Source organism: Myotis yumanensis, unplaced genomic scaffold, assembly GCF_028538775.1.
Source record: "Myotis yumanensis isolate MYYU_CA2020_CCGP unplaced genomic scaffold, mMyoYum1.0.hap1 SCAF_10, whole genome shotgun sequence".
NCBI classification, from domain to species: domain Eukaryota; kingdom Metazoa; phylum Chordata; class Mammalia; order Chiroptera; family Vespertilionidae; genus Myotis; species Myotis yumanensis.
The window spans coordinates 9,120,483-9,142,286 of NW_027223761.1; the positions used below are offsets into that span (position 1 = coordinate 9,120,483).

The following is a 21,804-nucleotide window of genomic DNA, read 5'->3' on the forward strand; positions in this document are numbered from 1 at the left end:
CTTATTTTTTTGAAGCTGTGAACTTAAGACTTGGGCCTGTAAATAGCAGACCTCCAGCACAAACACACTTAGGTACAAAGGGAGTGTGTTGGAGAAGAGGGGACAGCTCATGACCCTCAGGGGATGAGACCTCCGCTCTGCTTTGGGCTGGAGAGCCACAGTGCTCCCAGTCTTTCCTCATTCTCTCATCTCCGCATGTCTGCTCTGTTTTTTCCCACTTTAGCTCAGCTTTCTGTTTTCTTTCTTTCTTTTTTTTTTTTTTAAATATATTTTATTGATTTTTTACAGAGAGGAAGGGAGAGAGATAGAGAGTTAGAAACATCGATGAGAGAGAAACATCGATCAGCCGCCTCCTGCACATCTCCTACTGGGGATGTGCCCGCAACCCAGGTACATGCCCTTGACCGGAATCGAACCTGGGACCCTTCAGTCCGCAGGCCGACGCTCTATCCACTGAGCCAAACCGGTTTTGGCTCTGTTTTCTTTTTTTTTTTTTTTTTTTATAAATTTTATTGATTTTTTACAGAGAGGAAGGGAGAGAGATAGAGAGTCAGAAACATCGATGAGAGAGAAACATCGATCAGCCGCCTCCTGCACATCCCCCACTGGGGATGTGCCCGCAAGCCAGGTACATGCCCTTGACCGGAATCGAACCTGGGACCTTTCAGTCTGCAGGCCGACGCTCTATCCACTGAGCCAAACCGGTTTCGGCTGTTTTCTTTCTTTAAAAAAAAAAATGTTTATCTTGATTTGAGAGAGAGAGAGAGAGAGAGAGAGAGAGAGAGAAACATTGATTGGCTGCCTCCTGCATGCCCCCTACTAGGAAGCAAGCCTGAAACCTGGGCCTGTGCCCTGACTGGGAATCAAACCTGCAAACCTCTTGGTGCATGGGACAGCGCTCAACCAACTGAGCCACACTGTCCAGGGCAGCTTTCTGTTTTCTGTTGTCCCTATTGCAGACACAGACTTGAGTTTTATATGTAGAATCAGTCTTTCTTCCTAATTTCTGTGGAAAGACCCCTCTCCCCCCAGCCACAGCCAGGGGAGGTGGGTCGGTTACCTAGTAGAAACTTGGCAGTTCCACCAACAGCTCTGTGTGTGGAGGAGTCCGGGGTGCAGAATGCTGTCACTTGGCAGATAACCTCAGAAATGCCCTCCTTTTCTTACTCAGACCACCTTCCTGCGCTCGTCTCTTCCCTTTGATCTTATTTTCTCCTGTGCTGAGCCCAGCCAGCATGTGCGATTCCGTCCTTGGGCCTCCTCCGTTATTCCCAAATCTGTTTGTCTCTGATGCTGACTCTGAAGTCCTATCTCCAGCTCTGGCTGCTCTCTGCTGTGGTGGAACTTGCTGCCTTCGCACCTGCTGCCTCCTCTGCCCCGGGTGCCACCGCTGCCTCTGCCATCACCCGGCGAATGCTCCACACCTCTCAGGGCTGCCTCCTTCCTGAAGCTTTTCCTCGGTCCCGCAGCCCCGCCTCTTCAGCGCTTGTCTCCTCTTGCAGTGCCTGTCCCCCTGACAGTGTTGTCTTGGGTTAGAACTGCCCTTGGGGACTTGTTCCACAGTGTGGGAAGGAAGTGATGGGTTCGTGCAGGAAAGCTGAGGACACGACCCTGCCCTCACCACGCCTTCCCAGGTGTTCTGGGGAGGGCAGCCTGTAGCTGAAGCAGCGGCTTGAGACTGAGGTAACGAGGCCGCTGAGGTTGGTTTCAAGCCCTGGCTCTGGCCAAAAGGTTTCGGTGCTCTCATCACCGTGCTTTTAAAGTGACAGAGCAGGACAGCCGAGTTCACACACAGGCTTGCCTCTGTCTCCCTCCGAAGCCCAGCTTCTAAACCGCTCTGCTCCAGTGCCGCTCCGGTTTTCTTCCCCTTTCAGGGGCGGGGACCAGCCCTGCGATTTCCAGCTTCCCTCCCAGCTCTGAGGGTCTAAGCCCGTGATCATTCGCTCCCAGTTCTCTAGCCCCTCTGGTTAACTGGCTCTCATGGGATGGGGGGGGTGATTGCAGTCACCGGAAGAAAAGAATGCGTCAGCTACAGAAAAAAATAAAGAACGGAACACTGAACATAAAGCAAGATGACCCCTTTGAACTCTTTGTCGCCGCCACAAACATTCGCTACTGCTACTACAACGAGACCCACAAGATCCTGGGCAATACCTTCGGCATGTGTGTTCTCCAGGTGGGTGGCACCCTCCGGCCTGGCCTGGAGGCAGCATGGGGGGTGCTGGGCTGCCTGGTTCCCCAGGAGAGCAGTGGGCAGCAAGAGAGGATTCACACGAACCCTCCTCCCCCAAGTATTATCAGCGGAACACTTGGCCACTTTCAAACAAACGATAATTCATCCCGTATTAAGAGAACAGTTTCTACTTAAAGTGGCACTTGTCTAGTGATACCAAAATTGGCAGTGATGTTCTGTCGCAAGTGATTCTAACAGGCTAAAGCTGATAAAGAAAGCACTGTGACCTTCAAGTGACTCCAGGTCTTTATGGGAAATAACTGAAAATTTTGGTGACAAGTTGGACTTGTTTTAACCAACTGGGTAAAGACCTGTGCGCTCATGTCCTGCCCATAGTGCTTGACTGGCATAACCCCCACCAGCTCTCTCCTGCCCCTTCTGGTCCTTAAACTCCCCTACACACACACACACACACACACACACACACACACACAGAACTACCCGGTGAATTTCTTCGCTGGTACGTATTATTTTGTCCGGCAAGTTAATAGACTGTTTGACATTTGTCTTTGTTTTGAGCTCACATGGTCTTTGTTTTATTCTTTGATTCACACGCACAAAAAAGACATTTAAGCACAAATCCCCGCATTTTGGTATCTGTTTATTTACAAGTACTATTATGATTACATACATTATAAAGCAGACCTTACAAAATATAAACTAAGAAAATCATGACTAGAAGTTCTAATTTTCCCCCCTCTGCCTTCCAGTGGGTTGTGCCACCCGCTGCTGGCTTGCCTCCCACCTTGGAGGCCAGGAAAAAGCATTTTGCCTCACACTCTGATTACTGACCCATAGGGAGTGTTAAGCTCACCACTGTTAGTGTTACCAGTGGCACTGACTGTGGCTCCTTTAAGCAATGGCTCCCCCATGTGGTGTAGTTTTGTCAGTTACAGTTTCCATCTATAAACATGTCAAAATGAATGTGAGATGTTTCTGAAATTCAAGTTTGAATCAGTGAAGACTGGATGATGGCTGTCGAAAATGTATGTTATCAGAGATTATTAGAAACACTTTTGACATATAAAACCAGGTACCCCTATTCTCCAGGGCTGCGCTCTCTTCTGTGGTCCCCCTAAGTAAGAGTAAGGGTGTGTGTGTGTGTGTGTGTGTGTCGGTGAGTTGGGTGAGGGGTGTGGTCCTGAGCTTGTACTAAAATCTCTTCCAGGATTTTGAAGCTTTAACTCCAAACTTGCTGGCCAGGACTGTAGAAACAGTGGAAGGTGGTGGGCTGGTGGTTATTCTCCTACGGACCATGAATTCCCTCAAGCAGTTATACACGATGACCATGGTAAGTGTCTGTTTTGTAATTTAATTCTGGAGGGTTCAAATCAATCATTTTTACTGTAGACCACTTTGAAGAATTCCTGTTGAGCAACTAACTCCAGTGAGTGGTCAGCCAGTCTCTGGCTGGGAGCTCTTGGACTGCAGCTAATGAGAAAGTCACTGCAGTGAAATGGCCCTGAGTGTGCCTAGGAATCTCTGAATTTTGCATTTGCTGCTGGGCATTTGCAAATTCTATTCCAGTGAGATTCAGAGGCAATGCAGCTGTCAGAGAGTTAAATTTCTGAAATAGTAATAGCAGAGACTCATGCCAGTGCCTAAATCTGTGTGTTGCAAAAAAGGGGGCTGTGGACAGAGTTCTTCACTGGCCCTTATCCTAGTGGAGAATGAAGGACCATTTGCCAGTCCCCCCCCCCCCCCCCCACAACCCCCCCCCTAACAAGCACTTTGACTCTGGGAGGGGTAGTTTACTCCCAAAGCAGAGGACGTGGTCAGGAGGGGGGATACATCTCATTGGATGCCACGTGGGTGTTCCGAGCAGCAGGTTTGGAGTCCTGTCCACTGCCCAGTTGTTTGGAAATGGTGTTAGGATTGGCCTCAGGGTTTTGTGAGCTGCATTCATCCGGTGAAAGGACTTTGCGCAAATCTTAGTACCTGCTTCCTGTCACCACTCCTCCCTTACTTGTCACTATAGCCCCTCTGGCCGCTTTGAAAGTCCTCAGACATACCCAGCACACTCTCACCTCCAGGCCTTTGCACTTGCTGTTCCCGCGATGGCTGCATGGCTCACTTCCTCACTCCTTCAGGTCCCTGTTCAAATATCACCTCCTCAGTGTGGTCTCTTCTCACACCCTGTTGAGAATAGGGGGTTTTGTTAATCACTCCTTTAACCTGCATTCTTTGTCTTTAAAGCATGTTACAGCTCCTGGGCTAGTCTTTAAACTGCATAAGAGCAGGGCCTTCATTTTCTCCCTGGAAGAGTGCCTGGTCTGTAGTAAGCACTCATTAAATATTTGTGAATGAACAAGTGACTCTGTGCCCACTTACTTGGCTGCCTGCTTATCACCTCAGAGGCCCGTCCCTTACTACCCCATTAAGTAGTATCCCCCGCCCCCTTTTGCTATCATTGCACCCCGTTTGCTCATTTGTAGTGTTTGCCAAAACTTGTATCTGTTTGCTCATTTCTCTCCCTCCAATCATGGGGCTGTAAGCTCCAGGAGAACAGAGGTCATGCTTTACCAAACACTAGTGTGTGCCCAGCATGTCTGGCCATGGCTGGCATTGTTCGTATGTATTTTTAGTGAACAAATGGATACATTTTTTGATGTTGGATAAAATGTGGACAGAGTCAGAGGTGAGGTGAGGGCCAGTTTGTTGGAATAAGGAGCATGGCGCTGGGTGTCTGATCCCAGTTCCAGCAGAGAGCTTTGGCGAGTTCAGCACAGCGGGCTATGGAGAAGTGGGTTTGGTTTCCAGCAGCATCGCCGGCACCTCCTTTCCCCCAGGGCTGCTCGATGGAGCTTCTTCCCGTGTGGACCCTGCGCCTCGGCCTCTGTGGATGCCTTTGTTAATGGATGTTCTCTCCTAGGACGTGCATTCAAGATACAGGACAGAGGCTCATCAGGACGTGGTGGGAAGGTTTAATGAGAGGTAGGTCTGTCGCATATTTCTCAGGCCTCTGTTGTTGGGAGCCACCGTGGGAGGGATGTTTTATCTTGGACCCAACTGAGAGTTGGGCTTCTGTCTGAGGGGAGGTGGTACTGGAGCCCAAATGGTGAAACTTTGGACAGCAGCAGCCGTGAAACTAACGGAAAGCAGTGCAAGCGAGTGCAAAGCTGGGCCAGGAGGCCTGGATTCTGTCTTGCTCCGGCCCTCACCAAGTCCCTCTCCCTCTCCCTCTCCCTCTCCCCCTCTCCATCTCTTAGCTAACTCATCTGTCAAAGGGGTGATTTGTCTGGGTCACTGTTTCCCGAAATGCGTTTTGCAGAACACCCGTGTTTTTTTAAAAAAATTTATTGATTTCAGAGAGGAAGGGAGAGGGAGAGTTAGAAACATCAATGATGAGAGAGAATCACTGATTGGCTGCCTCCTGCACGCCCCCTACTGGAGATCGAGCCTGCAACCGGGGCATGTGCCCTTGACCAGAATCGAACACGAGACCCTAGAGTCCACAGGCCGAGGCTCTATCCACTGAGCCAAACCAGCCAGGGCGAACACTGGTGTTTTGAGAGGGACCTGCTGACAAAAGGGTTTTGTGGCCCGGTATGTCTGGGGAATGCTCACACTGCTTCTCCTTTATGAAGAGTCACATTAGCCTGTTGTAGCCTCTGAAAGTCTTGCAGCAGCAGGGACCTGTTTAACGGATGCTTACAGATGCTTTCCCACGTTTATTTGGCCACAGGGCCCTTTTACAGGGAACACCAGTTAGCAGCCTGTGAAACACCTTGAGAAACCCAAGCAGTCGTTCTCACCCAAGCAGTAGTTCCCAAAGCCGTTTTGCCCGGGGGATTTGGCAACGTCTGGAGCCATTTTGATTGTCATGTCTTGGGGGAGGGGGGTGTGGTAGAGGTGCTACTGGCATCTAGAGGGTAGAGGCCAGGGATGCTGCTAAACAGCTTAAAAGCCACAGAGCAACAACGAATGATCTGGTCTAAAATGTCGGTAGTGCTGAGGTTGAGAAATCCTGGCCTCGATGAACCCTGGGGCCTCCTGAGACTGACTCCTAGGAGTAGGACAGGAAGTTATGCTGTGCTCCCCCGAAGCCTGTGAAAGTAGCGCGTGAGGCCTTTTTCTTGTGTTTGTGGGAGAAGTTTCAGTTTCATGGCAAGCACATGTTTTCCTACACGCAGGAATGTTTAGTTCTGTTTCTTAAGGGAGCTTCCTGTCTTCCCTTCTCTTTAATTTTTCCTCCTGTGACAGCAGGTTAATCCATTTGTGCATGTTTCTCTGTGAGCGGTGAGCACATGGCGGTGGGTTTGGAGGTCCCCATTTAAGGGAGCCCTGGGACACCATAGTGCTAAAGGGTGAGGGGATGTGGGAAGGGGCAAATGGCACAGGGAACGGTGGCGGCTGTGCACAGAGGAATGCTTGTAAGCAGTCTCTCGAGAGTTCTCGGCTTTCTCTGCTGCAGGAAGCGTGTTCAGGCCCTGGCTGGTGTGGCTCGGTTGGTTGGGCCGAAGGGTTGTCGGTTGATTCTAGCCAAGTACATGGGCAGGTTGCAGGCTCAATCCCCAGGGGCATGCAGGGGCAGCTGATCGATGTTTATCTCTCTCCCTCTCCGAAAATCAATTAAGAAATAAAAAAAAGAAGTATGTTCAGGTGCCCTGGAGAGGAGCTCTCTTCCCATTGCTCTCCAACTGGGTTTTGACTTTCTCAGATCGTGGTGCCAAATGATGAGCCGCACTTTGCTGTGTAGACATTGTCCTCTCCCCCCAGCACCTCACTGTGGTGGTTTTGCTCCTCAGGTTTATTCTCTCTCTGGCCTCCTGTAAGAAGTGTCTCGTCATTGATGACCAGCTCAACATCCTGCCCATCTCCTCCCACGCGGCCAGCATTGAGGCCCTCCCTCCCCAGGCCCCGGTGAGTAGGCCAGGGTCCGAGAATCTGGGGAGGCCACCTTGTCTGTCGAACTCTCCCGGGGCAGCGGCAAACCTTCTCTCCCCTGGTAGGATGAGAGTCTCGGTCCTTCTGACCTGGAGCTGAAGGAGCTGAAGGAGAGCTTGCAGGACACGCAGCCTGTGGGCGTGTTGGTGGACTGCTGCAGGACCCTAGACCAGGTGCGTGGCATCCAGACGTTCCCTGTCCCAGAATAATTAGCACAGAGGGTAACTGTAACGCGCAGAAAGCAACACGCCAAGTCAAGGCTTGGCTCCTCCCCGGGGACGGTGCTTTCTCTTGCTCAGACTCAGCAGGGCTGTTCCGTCTTGTCTGGGTTCACAACAGAAGTCCAGGGTTACTCTGCCCCCGTCCCCCCAGGAACAGTTCAGGCCTGTGAGAACTGCCCCCTTTTATCTCGCCTTGGCATCAGCCTGATTCTCCAGGGGCTGGGGGTTGATGGCTGGAACTCCGCCTTTCTCAGAGCTCACCTAATGCGTGTCTTTCCACAGGCCAAAGCTGTCCTGAAATTCATCGAGGGGATCTCTGAGAAGACCCTTAGGAGTACCGTGGCACTCACGGCTGCCCGAGGGAGGGGGAAATCGGCAGCCCTGGGACTGGCTATTGCTGGGGCAGTGGCTTTTGGGTAAGGGCGCCCGAGTCCCCCTCTTTAGGAACTCTGGGCTCCGGGGGAGCAGTGTGCGTGCGGATTAGGTAGGGAGGGAGGCTGGGAGGCTGTTCTGGGGCTGAGCAGGCTTCTGGTGATTTCTCTGGGGGTTGGGTTCCTGTCTAGAAACAGCAGCACATTCCCCGGCTCTCAGAGGTGCAAACACACATGTGCAGGCAGACACAGACACACTCCAGGGCCTCTGTGGTCACTTTAAAGTCGAACAAACACTAAAACAAAGAGATGCTGCTGAGAAACTTTAAAATTCCCAGGACACGAGAATGTGTATGACCAGCTTTGCTGACTGAGGAAAGTACAGGTTTGACATTTTAATGATTTTGATCAATAGAGGATCTTGTTTGCTTCTGAGGAGCTGCCTTGCGTGCGATGTTACTTCTGTCTTTTGCCCTGAGTGGGAGGTTCATGCAGCTGCCAGCAGAGTACCTGCTTCTGGCTTCACAGACATCAGCAGTGGACCTAGGAGACAGTGTTCTCCGAACGCACCATCTTCCGTGGTGCTCCCAGTCGCTCTGAGCGTTGTATAGATGGAGAAACGTCCCAGTGGCTGCCAAGATCCTGAGCAAGTCAGAGCCAGCAGCCCTGGGCTGAACTCAGCTCCCGACTCCGAGTCCTTTGTTCCTCTTGCTGCTCCCAGGTTACCGGTCGGCCCCTTAGTTGTTAGCACCTGTCCAGCCACAGGACACCCTCCGGTGTGCTGCGGCCTCGGCCCCGGTGCCAGTGCAGCTCTCTGGCCTCCCAGTTTGCAACGCTCTCAGCACAGCTAGTGGTCAGTGTGGTGCCGTCCCTCTCATCCCAGGGCACGGACTGGGAGGGGTTGCACTCTGAGGGATTGTCCGCACAGCGCCTCTTAGTGGGTTTTCACGTGGCGGTAGCTAATTGCGGGACATGCTGCCTTCAGACTGTTAGTGGTTTCCTTCGTTTGGGAGGAAAAATCCTCGTGTCCGGAGTTGCTTTACTTTTCCTCCTGATTCTCCCTCCCCCGCCACCCCCTCCCACCCCCCATCTCCATCATTGTTTGATTATTACCTATGTGACTTGGGCAAACCGAAAGTGTGTTCTTTTTTTTCTTAAGTTCCCCAAACAGTTCCTAGATTTCCTCATTACTTAAATGCCTTCTTCTTTTGTCCACTAGGTACTCCAATATCTTTGTTACCTCCCCAAGCCCTGATAACCTCCACACTCTGTTTGAGTTTGTATTTAAAGGATTTGACGCGCTACAATATCAGGTAGGAAGTCAGGATAAGAATTCATTTTGGTTGAGTGCTGAGTTTAAATCCAGCGGAGTCTTTGGAATGCATGCTTGCTTTCTTACCGTTCCATTTCTAAAGCTTGTTCCTGACGCTTGTCGTTGGTTTCACTCTTCCCCATCAGGAGCATCTGGATTATGAGATTATTCAGTCTTTAAATCCCGAATTCAACAAAGCAGTGATCAGAGTGAACGTATTCCGAGAACACAGGCAGACCGTTCAGGTGAGGCTCGTTCCCAACTCTGCTGTGGGGGGAGTGCCCTGCTGGTTTTCAATGGCTCCAAGGTGTTTTCTGGTATAGTCACTTTATGTCCTGTGTAATCGCATGTCTTTTAGACAGTTGTTGTTTTAGGATAAACCTGTTGCAGATTTTTAGCTTCTTCTAAAGAAAAACATTCAAACAAACTAACACAGTGGTTCTCAACCTTGGCTGCACATTAGAATCACCTGGGAATCTTTTTAAAACCTGATTTCTGGGCCTCATCCTCCAGAAATTCTGTTTCTTTGTTACTAATGTTGTGGCCCCACCCCATAACAAAGAAACAGAATTTCCGGAGGATGAGGCCCAGAAATCAGGATTTTAAAAAGATTCCCAGGTGATTCTAATGTGAAGCCAAGGTTGAGAACCACTGAACTAACATATGTGTGTAGCCAGATTGGAAAGTTGCAGTTTGACCCATGAAAATGGAGTGAGTGGGATGGAGATGCTGATCTGCTGAAAGAAGTACAGTTGTTCTGACAACAGTTCTGATTTTGCTTCGTTAAAGCAGATTTTGAAATGGTGCATCAGTAGCTAGAACAGCAACCTCACCATTTCAAAGAAAAAGAACTTTGCAAATATGGACTCTGAGTCTTAGTGAGTGGCCTATTTTCCCTTTTAAACTGTTTCACTGAAAGCTCTATAAATCTCCGGGCTTCGCAAGCCTGAATGGTCGGCACTTGTCCGAAGGCCGCAGTTTTGTTAAATCGTAGAGAAGCATCAGTGTGACTGGCTTGCAGAAGGGATGGAGGCCCACAGGCCCCTGGTGGAGGAGGTTCTTTGGTTATTGCTGGGGTTGGGTGGGTGGGAAGCAGGCAGGCAAACTTGGCAGTTTATGCCCTTGACCTTTCTGCCTGTTAGGGAGCTATGCCGGTGAAGGAGGCATGCCTTTTTAAAAAAATTTATTTTATTGATTTTAGAGAGAAAGGGAGAGGGAGATAGAAACATCAATGATGAGAGAGAATCATTGATTGGCTGCCTCCTGCACGCCCCCTACTGGGGATCGAGCCCGCAACGCAGGCATATGCCCTTGGGCAGGGACCCTTCAGTCCGCAGGCCAATGCTCTATCCACTGAGCCAAACCAGCTGGCTGGCATGCCTTTTTATCAGAGTCCAGATTATAAATGATGTTAAGTGTTTCTGCCTTTTACCGAAGGATCTTAATTTTTTCTTAGAAGGTCTCTTTCTAGAATCTGTCATTCTGTACATTTCTTCCCAGTTTGCCTGATTCCCTCAGCTGAGAGGAGGAAAGACTGATGTTGGGGTAGAGGACGGGCTGCAGGCAATGAAAATGCAGAGCCCTGTTAAAACTGAAGAAAAACACACAAACCAAAGAAGGAAAACCTCTCCCTGAAATGCCCTGGCTCAGCCCTTGCTGGTCCTTGGATTTTTAATCACAGACCCTCTTGGGTTAGCAGAGACCTCTATCTCCAGACTGGAGTTTAAACACAGAATTGGTGAGGCTCCATTTACAATCCTGTGAGGCCTCCTCCTTTGTGCTGGAAATTGGGGAAAAACAAAACCAAACCAAAAAAACACACCAAAAAACAAAAAACCAACCCACAAAGAATATTAGATTAAAGTCTGCTATGCCTCCTCTAGGGGACTGCTTTCTGCCTTTAAGAATCCAAGACATGGGGCCCTGTTGGGGATGTGTATCCTGCTATTAGAAATGAGTGGGGTCATTGCCTCCCTGACCCGTCAACTTGTCAACTTGGAGCCAAGCAGTTACCGGATGTTACTTGTAATGAAATACCTCAGACGCACAGAAAAACACGGAGACCAACATAACACTCAGATGCCCGGCAATCCGGCTTAAGAAATGTTGACGTTTTCCTGTTTGCTGTGTTTGTTTCATATTTTAAAAGCCATTTATATTTTTGTTTTAAAGATCTAAAACATCACAGACATAGTTGATGTCCCTCTTGTTCCCCTCCCCCTCCCATTCCCTTCTGTCTCGCCCCTTAGTGACTCTATTCTGAGATTGGTGTGTTTCCTTTCAATTCATGTGTTTATACTTTACTACATAATTATGTATCCATAAATGGTAACATGCTATACTTGTCCTTTTTCAGCTTGCCTTTTTTTACTCAACATTTGTTTTTAAGATTTGTCCAGATCGAAGCTTGTAGGTCTGGTTGATGTTAAGCACTGTGTGTATACACTGCAGTTTATTTATGTTTCTAGAAGTGGAATTGTTAGGTTTTAGGGGATATGTAGCTTTCCAGCTTTCTTGGATTTTGCCAAATTCTTCTTTAAATTTACCTTCACACCAGGCTTTTTTAAAAAATATTTTTTTTATTGATTTCAGAGAGGAAGGGAAGGCAGAGAGAGAAACATCAATGATGAGAGAGAATCATTGATCGGCTGCCTTCTGCACGCCCCCCACCAGGGATCGAGCCTGCAACCTGGGCATGTGCCCTTGATGGGAATCGAACCCTGGACCCTTTAGTCTGCAAGCCGATGCTCTATCCACTGAGCCAAGCCAGCTGGGGCACCAGGATTTATTTATTTATTTATTTATTTAGTTTTTGTTTCCCCAAGTCCTCACAAACACTGGGTGTTAAAGCTGTTTAAGTTTACCTGTGCGTGTGGAATGGGATCTCTGTTGCCTTCAGCATTGCCCTGATCGCCAGTGCTGCCGACTGCCTTTGTTTATGTTAATTGGTTATGCAGGTTCTCTCCTCATGCCCTTTTGCAAACTAAAAATAGCAGGAAGCCCTGATAAGACTGAAGGAAGGATGTCAAGCTTATGGCAAGTTTGTGGCATTAGGTGGCCAAGCTAATAATATAAATAAAAGTGTGAATGCGTGTGTGTGTTAAGACGGGGATAAGTCTTAGAAGTATCCTGTTAGTGCAAGGAGACGTGGCCTTTATGATGATGGTATCAGCCTGGTGCACGGTACCCAGCACATAGTGGGTGCTTGAGAAATCAACATCCTCCCATTGGCCATCTCTAGGGCCGAGCAGTGCCTCTGGCCAGAGAGAGGCTTAGGGGAGGCATGAGAAGACAGAAGAGACAGGAAAGGGAGGCACCACCTACCGCACTAGGCCAGGCACCGGGCAGGGACTCGCACAGATTTACCTGATCTTCCTCTCCAGCAGCCAGCAGCTAGGTATCGCCTCCATTTTGCAGGGGAGGAATCAGGCTGTCAGAGTAAGTAGCCTGTCTGGGGTCACACAATTGGGCGTTGAACTGTTTGAACCCAGGTGTCTGATTCCAAGCCCAGTACATTTTTGCCTGGCCAAGGAAATGAGGGAACGAGGAACGAAAGAAAGGAGTGGGAAGTGGGAGAGAGGAAAGAGAGGCCTTCATGATGCCTCACCAGGGACCACCGCTGCAACACGAGGTTGCCAGGCTAATGATACAAACGTGTCTTTCCCCAGTATATACATCCCGCAGACGCCGTGAAACTGGGCCAGGCTGAACTTGTTGTGATTGATGAAGCTGCTGCCATCCCCCTCCCCCTGGTGAAAAGCCTCCTGGGCCCCTACCTTGTTTTCATGGCATCCACCATCAACGGGTAAGGCACCTTGGGGTGCAGCCATCGCTCTCGTTGTAGGTTCTTGCAATGGCCCGTAACGAATGTGGCCCGGGTGGGTAAGTCTGTTCCCGACGCCAGAGTCTTTGGGGCTGCTTCAGTCTCCTAGGATTCCTGCGAATGGAAGCTGACCTCTTAGTAATCCACAGTAGCTCACTCTGGTCCGACATGAAAGGGGCCGCACACGTCTGAAGAACTCGGGTGCGAGTGTCTCCTCCTGTCTCTAGGCCTGATCAGGTTTTTAGTATATGGATGGCAACACCAGTGTCTTATAGCTTAGAGTCGTAGCACAACGTGGTGTTAAAGTAGCTACAATTAGCGTAAGCCAGCGGGCTTATAATGGCTCGGGAGTTTTTTTTAAATTTTGAAATACTTAGTTCATGTTTGCTATAGAAAATTTAGGGAAAACAGGGAGGCAACAAGAAAAATCGCCAGTGACCTGGTCATCTAGAGATAGCGTCTGTTAGAATGTCGGTGTACATTTTCTGTGCATTTATTTTACCTTTGCGTTTGAACAAGAACGTAAACATAGTTTACATGTTGTTTTTAATTTGCTTTTTTCCATAACTGAAATTTTCCAGGTCAGTAAATACATAACTTTAATATTGGAAATATTTTGATATGTCAGCCACATCTTACAAATATAATTCTATTATAGATTTATTATTGTGACTGCTTTACTGACACTGAAAATATTTAAATAAAGTGGACTTTACTTTTTTTGATAACAGCTTTGTTGAGATATAATTAATATACCACACAATTTACCCATTTAAAGTGTATAACTCAGTTGTTTTTTGGTATATTCACAGAGTTGTACAATCATTACCAGTCAGAATTAGAATATTTTCATTAGCCCAGAAAGAAACCCCATGCCCTATAGCTGTCAACTTCCAACCCTTCCTCCCCTTCCCTCCCCCGGCCCTAGGGAACCACGAATCCACTTTCTGTCTCTGTAGATTTGCCTGTGCTGGACATGGCTTATAATGGCATCCTACAATCTGTGGTCTTTTGTGACTGGCTTCTTTCACTTAGCGTAATGCTTTTAAGGTTCATCCTGTGGTTTGTATCAGTATTTCATTCCTTTTTATGGCCAAATCATATTCCATTGTGTGTTTATAAACATTTTGTTTTGATGGACACTCGGGCGGTTTCTATCGTTTGGCTGTGAGGACTGATGCTGCTCTGAACGTTGCTGTACAGGTTTTTGTGTGTGGACATGTTTTCAGTTTTCCCTGGGCATCTACCTCAGGGGTGGAGTGACTGAGTAAAATGGTTACTTTCTGTTTAACCATTTGAGGAACTGCCAGACTGTTTCCCAAAGCAGCTGTACCATTTTACACTCTCAGCAGCAGGGTATGAAGGTCCCAGTTTGTCCGTATCCTAGCCAGCATCTCTCCTACGTCCTTTTTATTACAGCCACCTAGTGCGAAGAGGTGTCCATAGGGTCTTCAGTGTGTTTCCTGTGGCTGGCGATGTGGGGTGGCTTAGGTGATGATTAGCCATTGGATATCTTGGAAGAAATAGCTATTCAGGTCCTCTGCTCATTTCTAATTCTGTGTTTTTTAATTAGTTGTAAGGGTTTCTTATATATTCTAGACACAAGTCCCTCATCAGATATATGATTGACAGAATTTTTCTCCCATTCTGGGTTTGTTGTTTTTTTGTGTGTCACTTTCTTTATAATGTCCTTTGAAGCACAAAAGTTTTTAGTTTTGTTGTGTTTATTCTTGTTTTTGTTTTTAGTAAATGGAATTCTTTTAAGAAAGTTTTGCTATGTGGAGTGGAGAGGGTGAAAAAATACTTCACAATTCCAATTTCTTGATCATTCTTTAAAAGTAGTATTTGAGTAAGCGGAAGTGTGTGTATATACACAGCACTAAGCATTATAATAATGAGTACTACAAAATGTAATAATAAGAAAGAAAGCCTGCTGAGCAGTCTGTACTCTGTGGTCACTTGTGCTTGCGACGAAAGGCAAGGAGGAAATAGGATTGAAAGTGCGGGTTCTGTGATCAGTTTATAGATGATTTCTCCCCCCACCCCCAATTTTCTTCAAGTTGTTTTATGTCACCTTTTAAGTAAAAGTAGTAATTAGAAGAATTACTTGGGTAGTGGGTTTGTTTAATCTTGATTTTCCAACTGGATGTTCTCTGTTCGTTCCTTCAAGCTATTACTTTTAACAGCAGCTCTGAGTAATTGACCATTTAACAGTCTTTTGGTTTCATTATGCTAAAGGCTTTACTCACATAGCTTTTCCAGTCCTTATTTAATCCATAGCACCGTCCTGTGCGGTGTGTAGCATGGTCCTCCTGTGAGGACGAGGCTAACAGAGGTTGAGTTCCTTGCCCAGAGTACTAAGTAGATGTGCCAGGACTGGAGCCCCTGTGCCACCTGCCTCCTTGGGTGCCCTGTGCTGTCCAGGAAGTTCAGAGGTGAGCAGGGCCGTCCTTGGGGAGCAGGAGTCTGCTGTTTCTGCAGGATGAGGAAAGTGGTTCTTGTTCCCCCTCTGGAGAATGGATTTGGGACCTTGTGCCTGATGGCCTTTGCTTTTGCTTCTAGCTACGAGGGCACTGGTCGGTCACTGTCCCTCAAGCTAATCCAGCAGCTCCGTCAGCAGAGTGCCCAGAGCCAGATCAGCACCACGGCTGAGAACAAGACCACAACCACGGCCAGGCTGGCCTCAGGTACCTGCAGCTCGAATGCCCTGCAGCCAGCGCACAGCAAGTCCTTTTCATTCTCACTGGGGCCTTCCCCTCGTGACGTCATGGGTGGTGCCAAACCCTCCCACAATCAGGTTCGCTCCCCAAGGCTGGAGTTGCTTTTCTCCATAGTGTGGCCAGCCTGTGACCAGATGGGAGCCTCACGGGCCTTCTGGTGGCTGGGCCCGTGTTTGTCCCCATCTCAGGGCGAGGCTGCATTGACCTAACGAGAGCCTTGGGGACTGTGTATGGCAAAGCTGCACATCCACCAGAAAAGCTTAAAACCACTCAGTTCACATTCTCCAGCCATATTTGCGTGGGCGCGCTGTGACAAAGATAAAGTAGAACATTTGCCCCGCTCTTTTAGACAAAGCGTATTTAATAATTGTTTCTCACTGTGTGTGTTTCGGGGAGCAGCGCGAACGCTGCATGAGGTTTCCCTGCAGGAGTCGATCCGATACGCCCCTGGGGACGCGGTGGAGAAGTGGCTGAACGACCTGCTGTGCCTGGACTGCCTCAACATCACTCGGATCGTGTCGGGCTGCCCCTTGCCGGAAGCCTGCGAGCTGTATCCTCCCGGGGCCCTTTGCCCTGCAAAGGGGAGGGGGCAATGAAAGAACCACACGGGTTTCGGCCCTTTGTTTCGTGGGCTGCTGCTCTAGGGAACACTCTCAGTTTCCTGCTTTCCTTCCCTAACGTGTTTCTGCTCAGGACACGGGGTTCCTCTCCCAGGTGACCCTCGGAAGTGGGATGTCCGGTTTAGGGCTCTCTCTGCTTTGTTTTGGTTGCTTAACTCCAGTCCCAGCTACTATGTGAACAGAGACACCCTCTTCTGCTACCACAAGGCCTCCGAGGTGTTCCTGCAGCGGCTCATGGCCCTCTACGTGGCTTCTCACTACAAGGTAGCGGCAGCCGCCCCCGGGCGAACTTCAGCCCCGACAGTCCCCTCTCCCCTGGCTTTTCACGTCTTCTGTTACCCAGTGGAGTGCTCAGGTGACCATTCCACCCGACTTCACTGTCCTGACCTTGGCAAGGGCCGGCGACCTTGCTGGAGGCCGGCATCGCCCACTGTTGTTGAACTGGGGAGGTGGGAAGCATTGCCCTTCCAGAAGGGGCTTCTGTTTCTTGCCGTCTGCTCAGCTGACAGGCTCCGATGACATAGCACTTGGAACCTGCTGGTGCTGTTTGACCCGAGACCAGTCTTGTGTACCTCTGGGCTATTTTTAAGGAGCAGTGAGTGAGAAGTCGGGATATTTGAATGTCATACAAACTAAAGGGCACATTGGAAAGGAAGTGTTTTGAGGGTCTAGGTGTCATTTCTATGAACCCCCTTTCATGGAAGGCTGAAGAGTTGGTGTTAAAAGTGGTGACAGGCTCTCTCAGGAGGAAGTTCCCTTCCCATCTGAGAAACAGACAGTGCCAACTAGGCAGTTCTTCGCCCCCCTGCAGCCTCAGCGCTCGTGGAAGGTGACAGCAGACACTGGAGGCTGAGTCCCACTCGGGCCATTTCGAAGGGTCTCAGGCTGGCTGCCCAAGACACGCAGAGGGCACTGTGCTGGGTCTGGCCGGTCACTGGCTTGGGGAAGGTCGTTGACCCCGAGTAAAGGACACGCAGAGGAGCGGTTCTCCCTGACCCGTGTTTTGCCCACAGAACTCCCCCAACGATCTCCAGATGCTCTCCGATGCGCCTGCTCACCATCTCTTCTGCCTCCTGCCCCCGGTGCCCCCCACCCAGAACGCCCTTCCCGAGGTGCTGGCCGTCATCCAGGTACAGAGCGGAGGCGTCCTGGGGCATTGAATTTGGGAAGCGCTTAGGTGTCGAGGGTTAGTGGCTGAGTCACCGCCGTGGGAGCTGTTGCCTTGCTGGGTGTAATGGAGGCAGGCGATGAGGGTGCATCGAAAGAAAGCACCACGGACAGAGCCAAGGCCCCGCGGTTCATGGGCGGGTGACAGTCGGCACTGGCTCCTCCTAGGGCAGAACTTGTTTGTGTTCCTCCTTCTGTACAAAGCAGTACATGGTGCTTATAAAATTAGAAGGCAGATTGGGGAAAACGGTGTTCTTAACGCCTGGCATGTGTTTATGCCTTTCTATATTGTTTTTCCTTTTCATAAACATGGGATCACAGTGCTTGGTGATCTGCCTTTTTTTTCCTTGCAGCGTGTCAAATATCCATAATTTGTAGACTTTTAAAAGGCTGCATTGTATTTCATTATATGCACGTACCATGTTGTGTGTGACTGTCCTCCTGGCAGATACCCGAGTCACGGGGAACTTGCACTCTCTGTGCAGAGCTGCATGAGCTGTGTTGTGTCTTGGTGGGTGTGTGCACACGCATACCAGGAAGATGTCAGCACTCTGCCTGGTTAGTGAGTGTCAGGCACCCACGGGTGTAGTGATGAAGCTTCCATTGGAAGTGGATGAGCCAGTTACAGGGTCAAGCCTGACCTGGAGTGGAAACAGCTGGCCCGGTCAGCTGATGCTGTTCTGTGAGTGGGCTGTGGGCCGGGGGCCGGCCTTCCTGTCTGCACTGCCCTGCTTCCCCTGCAGGTGTGCCTGGAGGGAGAGATTTCTCGCCAGTCCATCTTGAACAGCCTGTCTCGAGGCAAGAAGGCTTCGGGAGACCTGATTCCCTGGACAGTGTCCGAACAGGTGATGCGCTCCCCCTGGCCCATCAGTGTGAGCGAAGCCGGCCCTGTCGGAGGATGTGTTGTGTCGCTAAGTTGCTGGCTTGTGTCTCCCACACAGTTCCAAGATCCAGACTTCGGTGGCCTTTCCGGTGGAAGGGTGGTTCGCATTGCTGTTCACCCGGATTATCAAGGGGTAACGTGTCCTCCCTCCTCTCGGCAGCTGTGCTTCAGGCTTGTTAGGGCAGGTGTACGTGGCTGTGTGAATGGGTCGAGGGCACGCAGTCCAGTGCTGTGGGGTGTGTCGGCTGGGGCCGGGGGCCGACAGGATGATTGTATGTGCTCGCTCTTCCTTTGTTGTGAGGACAGGGGACCTGAGAACCAGATCTTTTTGTAATCACCTCCTGTCTCTTAGAAATCCCCACTGAGGAGTTAGCTGGAGAGACATCAGGTTTGGGCTGATCTGTGGGCCAGAAATCCCAGCCGGCCTTCCTCATGCTCAGATGGCTAATGGGCTGTTCTTGATGGGCTTAGGCCAGCGGTCGCCAACCAGTGGTCCGAGAGGTCCGAAAGGTTGTTGACCACTGGACTAGAACCTCTCTTCCTTGGCCGTTTCCCTCCGTGCTTGCTCACAGATGGGCTACGGCAGCCGAGCTCTGCAGCTGCTGCAGATGTACTACGAAGGCAGATTCCCTTGTCTGGAGGAGAAGGTCGTTGAGACGGCGCAAGAAATTCACACCGTCAGCAGCGAGGTAAGCAGCTCTGGGCTGAGCTCGTTCCTGGAGGCCTTCCCGGGTCTGCAGGAGCACCATCGAGGCTAGTGAGTGGCCTGGGCCTGTGCGTGGAGCAGGCACACAGAGCTTTGGGGGAGCTGCTGCTTGTTTGAGCCTAAAGGTTGAGATCTTCAGATCAGCACCATTAGCATCAGCTGGAAACTTGTTAAAAATGCACATTCTAGAGTCCTGCCCAGACCTCCTGAGTCAGACGCTCGGGCGAGGCCCCGTAACGTGGTCTTAACAAGCTCCCAGGTGATGCTGATGCAGGTTCAGCTTCAAACCACCCTCCCGGGTCTCAGGCCTAGGCCCGGCCTTGGAATCTGTCCTTGGTGAGCGTGATTAACCCGGAGCTGGAACGCTTTCTGCACACACGCGTTGGGATTTCACTTGTGCCCGTTGGGGGTGTGGGGCAGGGGTTATATTTATGGTCAGGCTCAGAGGTGTGTCACTTCCCAGTGACAGGCCTGGACCTTCAGCCCCACCTCCCGGACCTACCTTATCTGTCTATGAACCTGCTGGTGTGTCTAGGCCGCATGGCTCTTCTGCATGCTGAGCAGTTCACACTTACAGGGGCCAGTGAACTCAGGATGAGCCCTGGGCTCACTGGGGCTCCTCTATTTTGAGAACCTTGGGAACAAGCCAGGCAGCCTGTCCTGCTGTTCCTGCTCCTTCTAGAGCCCGGAGTACAGGCTCGGGGAGGTCACTGATCTTGCTCCCCTCGGCCGGTGGCCTGCTCCCCTGCCTCCTCCAGGCCGTCAGCTTGTTGGAAGAGGTCGTCACTCCCCGGAAGGACCTGCCTCCCTTGCTCCTCAAACTGAATGAGAGGCCTGCAGAGCGCCTGGATTACCTGGGTGTGTCCTATGGCTTGACCCCCAGGCTCCTCAAGTAAGGGTTTGCCTATCTCGTCCGTCCGTCCCCGCCCCCCCCCCCCCCCTGCCCCCTTGGTATCTGAGAATGAGGGTGCTGTGTGCCTGGGTGTTTGTCTGACGTGCGTCGACTCCCTGCCCTCCTGGCCCTTCCCAGCTTGGCCTGCCAGCTGCTCCCAGAGGGCGCACAGTGACCTGCTCCCTTTGTGTCTTTGCAGGTTCTGGAAACGGGCGGGGTTCGTTCCTGTCTATCTGAGACAGACCCCGGTGAGTAGGCGCCTAGCAGAGGGGGGTGTGGGTTTGTGGTTACAGTGGGGACAGGCCTGTCCTTGCAGAGCCCTGTGTCCCCCGTGTGCCGAGCAGGTGCCCCCGCCTGAGGGCCACCAGAGCGCCGTCCTCCCTGCCAGGCACTGCGCTGCTCTCCCCCGTGCGCTGGGGCTCTGCTTGCCTGTGACATAGCCGAGGCCCTCCTGCACTTGCTCAGCGAGCTCTGGAAGCCTGTAACTGGGGCCTCCCTGGATTTATTTAAAAAGAGAAAAGTAGTTTTAGGGAAGAGTTCATGACAGAGCATAGAGGTTATTATGGAAGGGGAGAGTGACTCAGCTACCCAGCCAGGGCCCTGACAGTGTAACTTTTTTCCTGAGTGTTTTTGATGGGTGGTTGGTTGAATCTGAAGGTGAGGACCTCATGGATATGGAGGGCTGTCGGTGCTTCTGTTCAGTGAGTGAGTAAGGAATGACAGCTATGAAGGTAGGGACTGAAGGTGGAGACAAGAGGGTGAGTGCTTGGAGTCCTCAGTGTTTAGGGCAGCGGTTCTCAACCTGTGGGTCGCGACCCCTTTGGCGGTCGAACGACCCTTTCACAGGGGTCGCCTAAGGCCATCCTGCATATCCGATATTTACATTACGATTCATAACAGTAGCAACATTACAGTTATGAAGTAGCAACGAAAATAATTTTATGGTTGGGTCACAACATGAGGAACGGTATTTAAAGGGCCAGAAGGTTGAGAACCACTGGTTTAGAGGAATGAGGAGCAGCCGGGGAGAAAGTCAGGGTTTGGTGTCACAGGCTGAGGTTAACCAGTGCTTCAAGAAGGGGAGTCATTTGCTATTCAGAGAACAGTTAAGATGAAAAGCAATTGGCCGTTGGACCTCCCAGCATCAGCGATCCCACTGAGAGCAGCTTCACTGGAGTGAGGGACCCGTGCTCGCGATTGGAGAGAATGGGCAGTGAGGGAGCAGACTGAGCAGATGCGTCACACACACAGCAAAAGGGAGCAGAGGAACAGGGCAGCTGGAGGGAGACAGGTAGGCGGGCCTATCAGGTGGGAGCTTCTGGAACATGTCGGTGTGCTGCAGGGGGTGACCCTGCAGAAAATACGCAAGTAATTATAATGGACAGGGAGGGTCTGGTTGCAGGAATACAGGCCTTGAGGAGGTGAGGGGGTAGGACCGGGAGGGTGGAGGAGAGGTGGCCACCTCATCCTTCCCAAGGGGGAAGGCAGGGAGTGTGGGTGCGGAAGGGTTGGCTGCTGGTTGACTTGGGTGGGAAGGAGGAAGTTCTTTGCTGATTGCTTCAGTGTTCTCAGTGAGAGGAGGTCATCGGCAAAGAGGAAGGGGTGCTGGAGGCTTGATTTTGGAGGGTGCAAATCAGTGTGCCAGGGTGGTGCCCCTTTGAGAAGTTGAGGCTGGGATATACATTTGGAGTCGACTACAAGGAACCCAGATCATTGAGCTCAGTGCAGCCTCAGCATGGTCTTGTGCTGTGTGCTGCCATTTGTGACTGGATGCTGGATTTTGTTACACGGATGTTGAGATCCGTTAGATATTTTTATGGTCTGGGCTTTGTTGTTCTGTAGTAAAATGGGAAAACCTGTGGTCACCGTTTTAGCACCTAAAGAGGCCTCCTTTTGCAAACTGGTTGCCAGCTTGGAAACTCAGGGTTTCACACGTAAAGTTTTTGCTATAAGGCACCGAAACACGTTG

At 50.5% G+C, this 21,804-nt stretch overlaps 1 protein-coding gene across 2 annotated transcripts in view; it reads left to right on the forward strand.

The window, feature by feature from the left end:
* The window catches only part of NAT10 (N-acetyltransferase 10), a 33,694-nt gene that overhangs the window by 4,699 nt on the left and 7,191 nt on the right, over window positions 1-21,804 (forward strand). For both annotated transcript variants that reach the window (XM_070427767.1, XM_070427768.1), the window contains exons 4-21: window positions 2,005-2,176; window positions 3,402-3,524; window positions 5,106-5,167; window positions 6,982-7,096; window positions 7,186-7,293; window positions 7,624-7,757; window positions 8,932-9,025; window positions 9,171-9,269; window positions 12,693-12,829; window positions 15,410-15,534; window positions 15,967-16,117; window positions 16,355-16,451; window positions 17,201-17,317; window positions 18,098-18,199; window positions 18,296-18,370; window positions 18,810-18,926; window positions 19,702-19,835; window positions 20,035-20,083. In XM_070427767.1, the coding sequence (XP_070283868.1) occupies window positions 2,005-2,176; window positions 3,402-3,524; window positions 5,106-5,167; window positions 6,982-7,096; window positions 7,186-7,293; window positions 7,624-7,757; window positions 8,932-9,025; window positions 9,171-9,269; window positions 12,693-12,829; window positions 15,410-15,534; window positions 15,967-16,117; window positions 16,355-16,451; window positions 17,201-17,317; window positions 18,098-18,199; window positions 18,296-18,370; window positions 18,810-18,926; window positions 19,702-19,835; window positions 20,035-20,083 (2,011 nt within the window). The remainder of the gene's footprint in view (window positions 1-2,004; window positions 2,177-3,401; window positions 3,525-5,105; window positions 5,168-6,981; window positions 7,097-7,185; window positions 7,294-7,623; window positions 7,758-8,931; window positions 9,026-9,170; window positions 9,270-12,692; window positions 12,830-15,409; window positions 15,535-15,966; window positions 16,118-16,354; window positions 16,452-17,200; window positions 17,318-18,097; window positions 18,200-18,295; window positions 18,371-18,809; window positions 18,927-19,701; window positions 19,836-20,034; window positions 20,084-21,804) is intronic.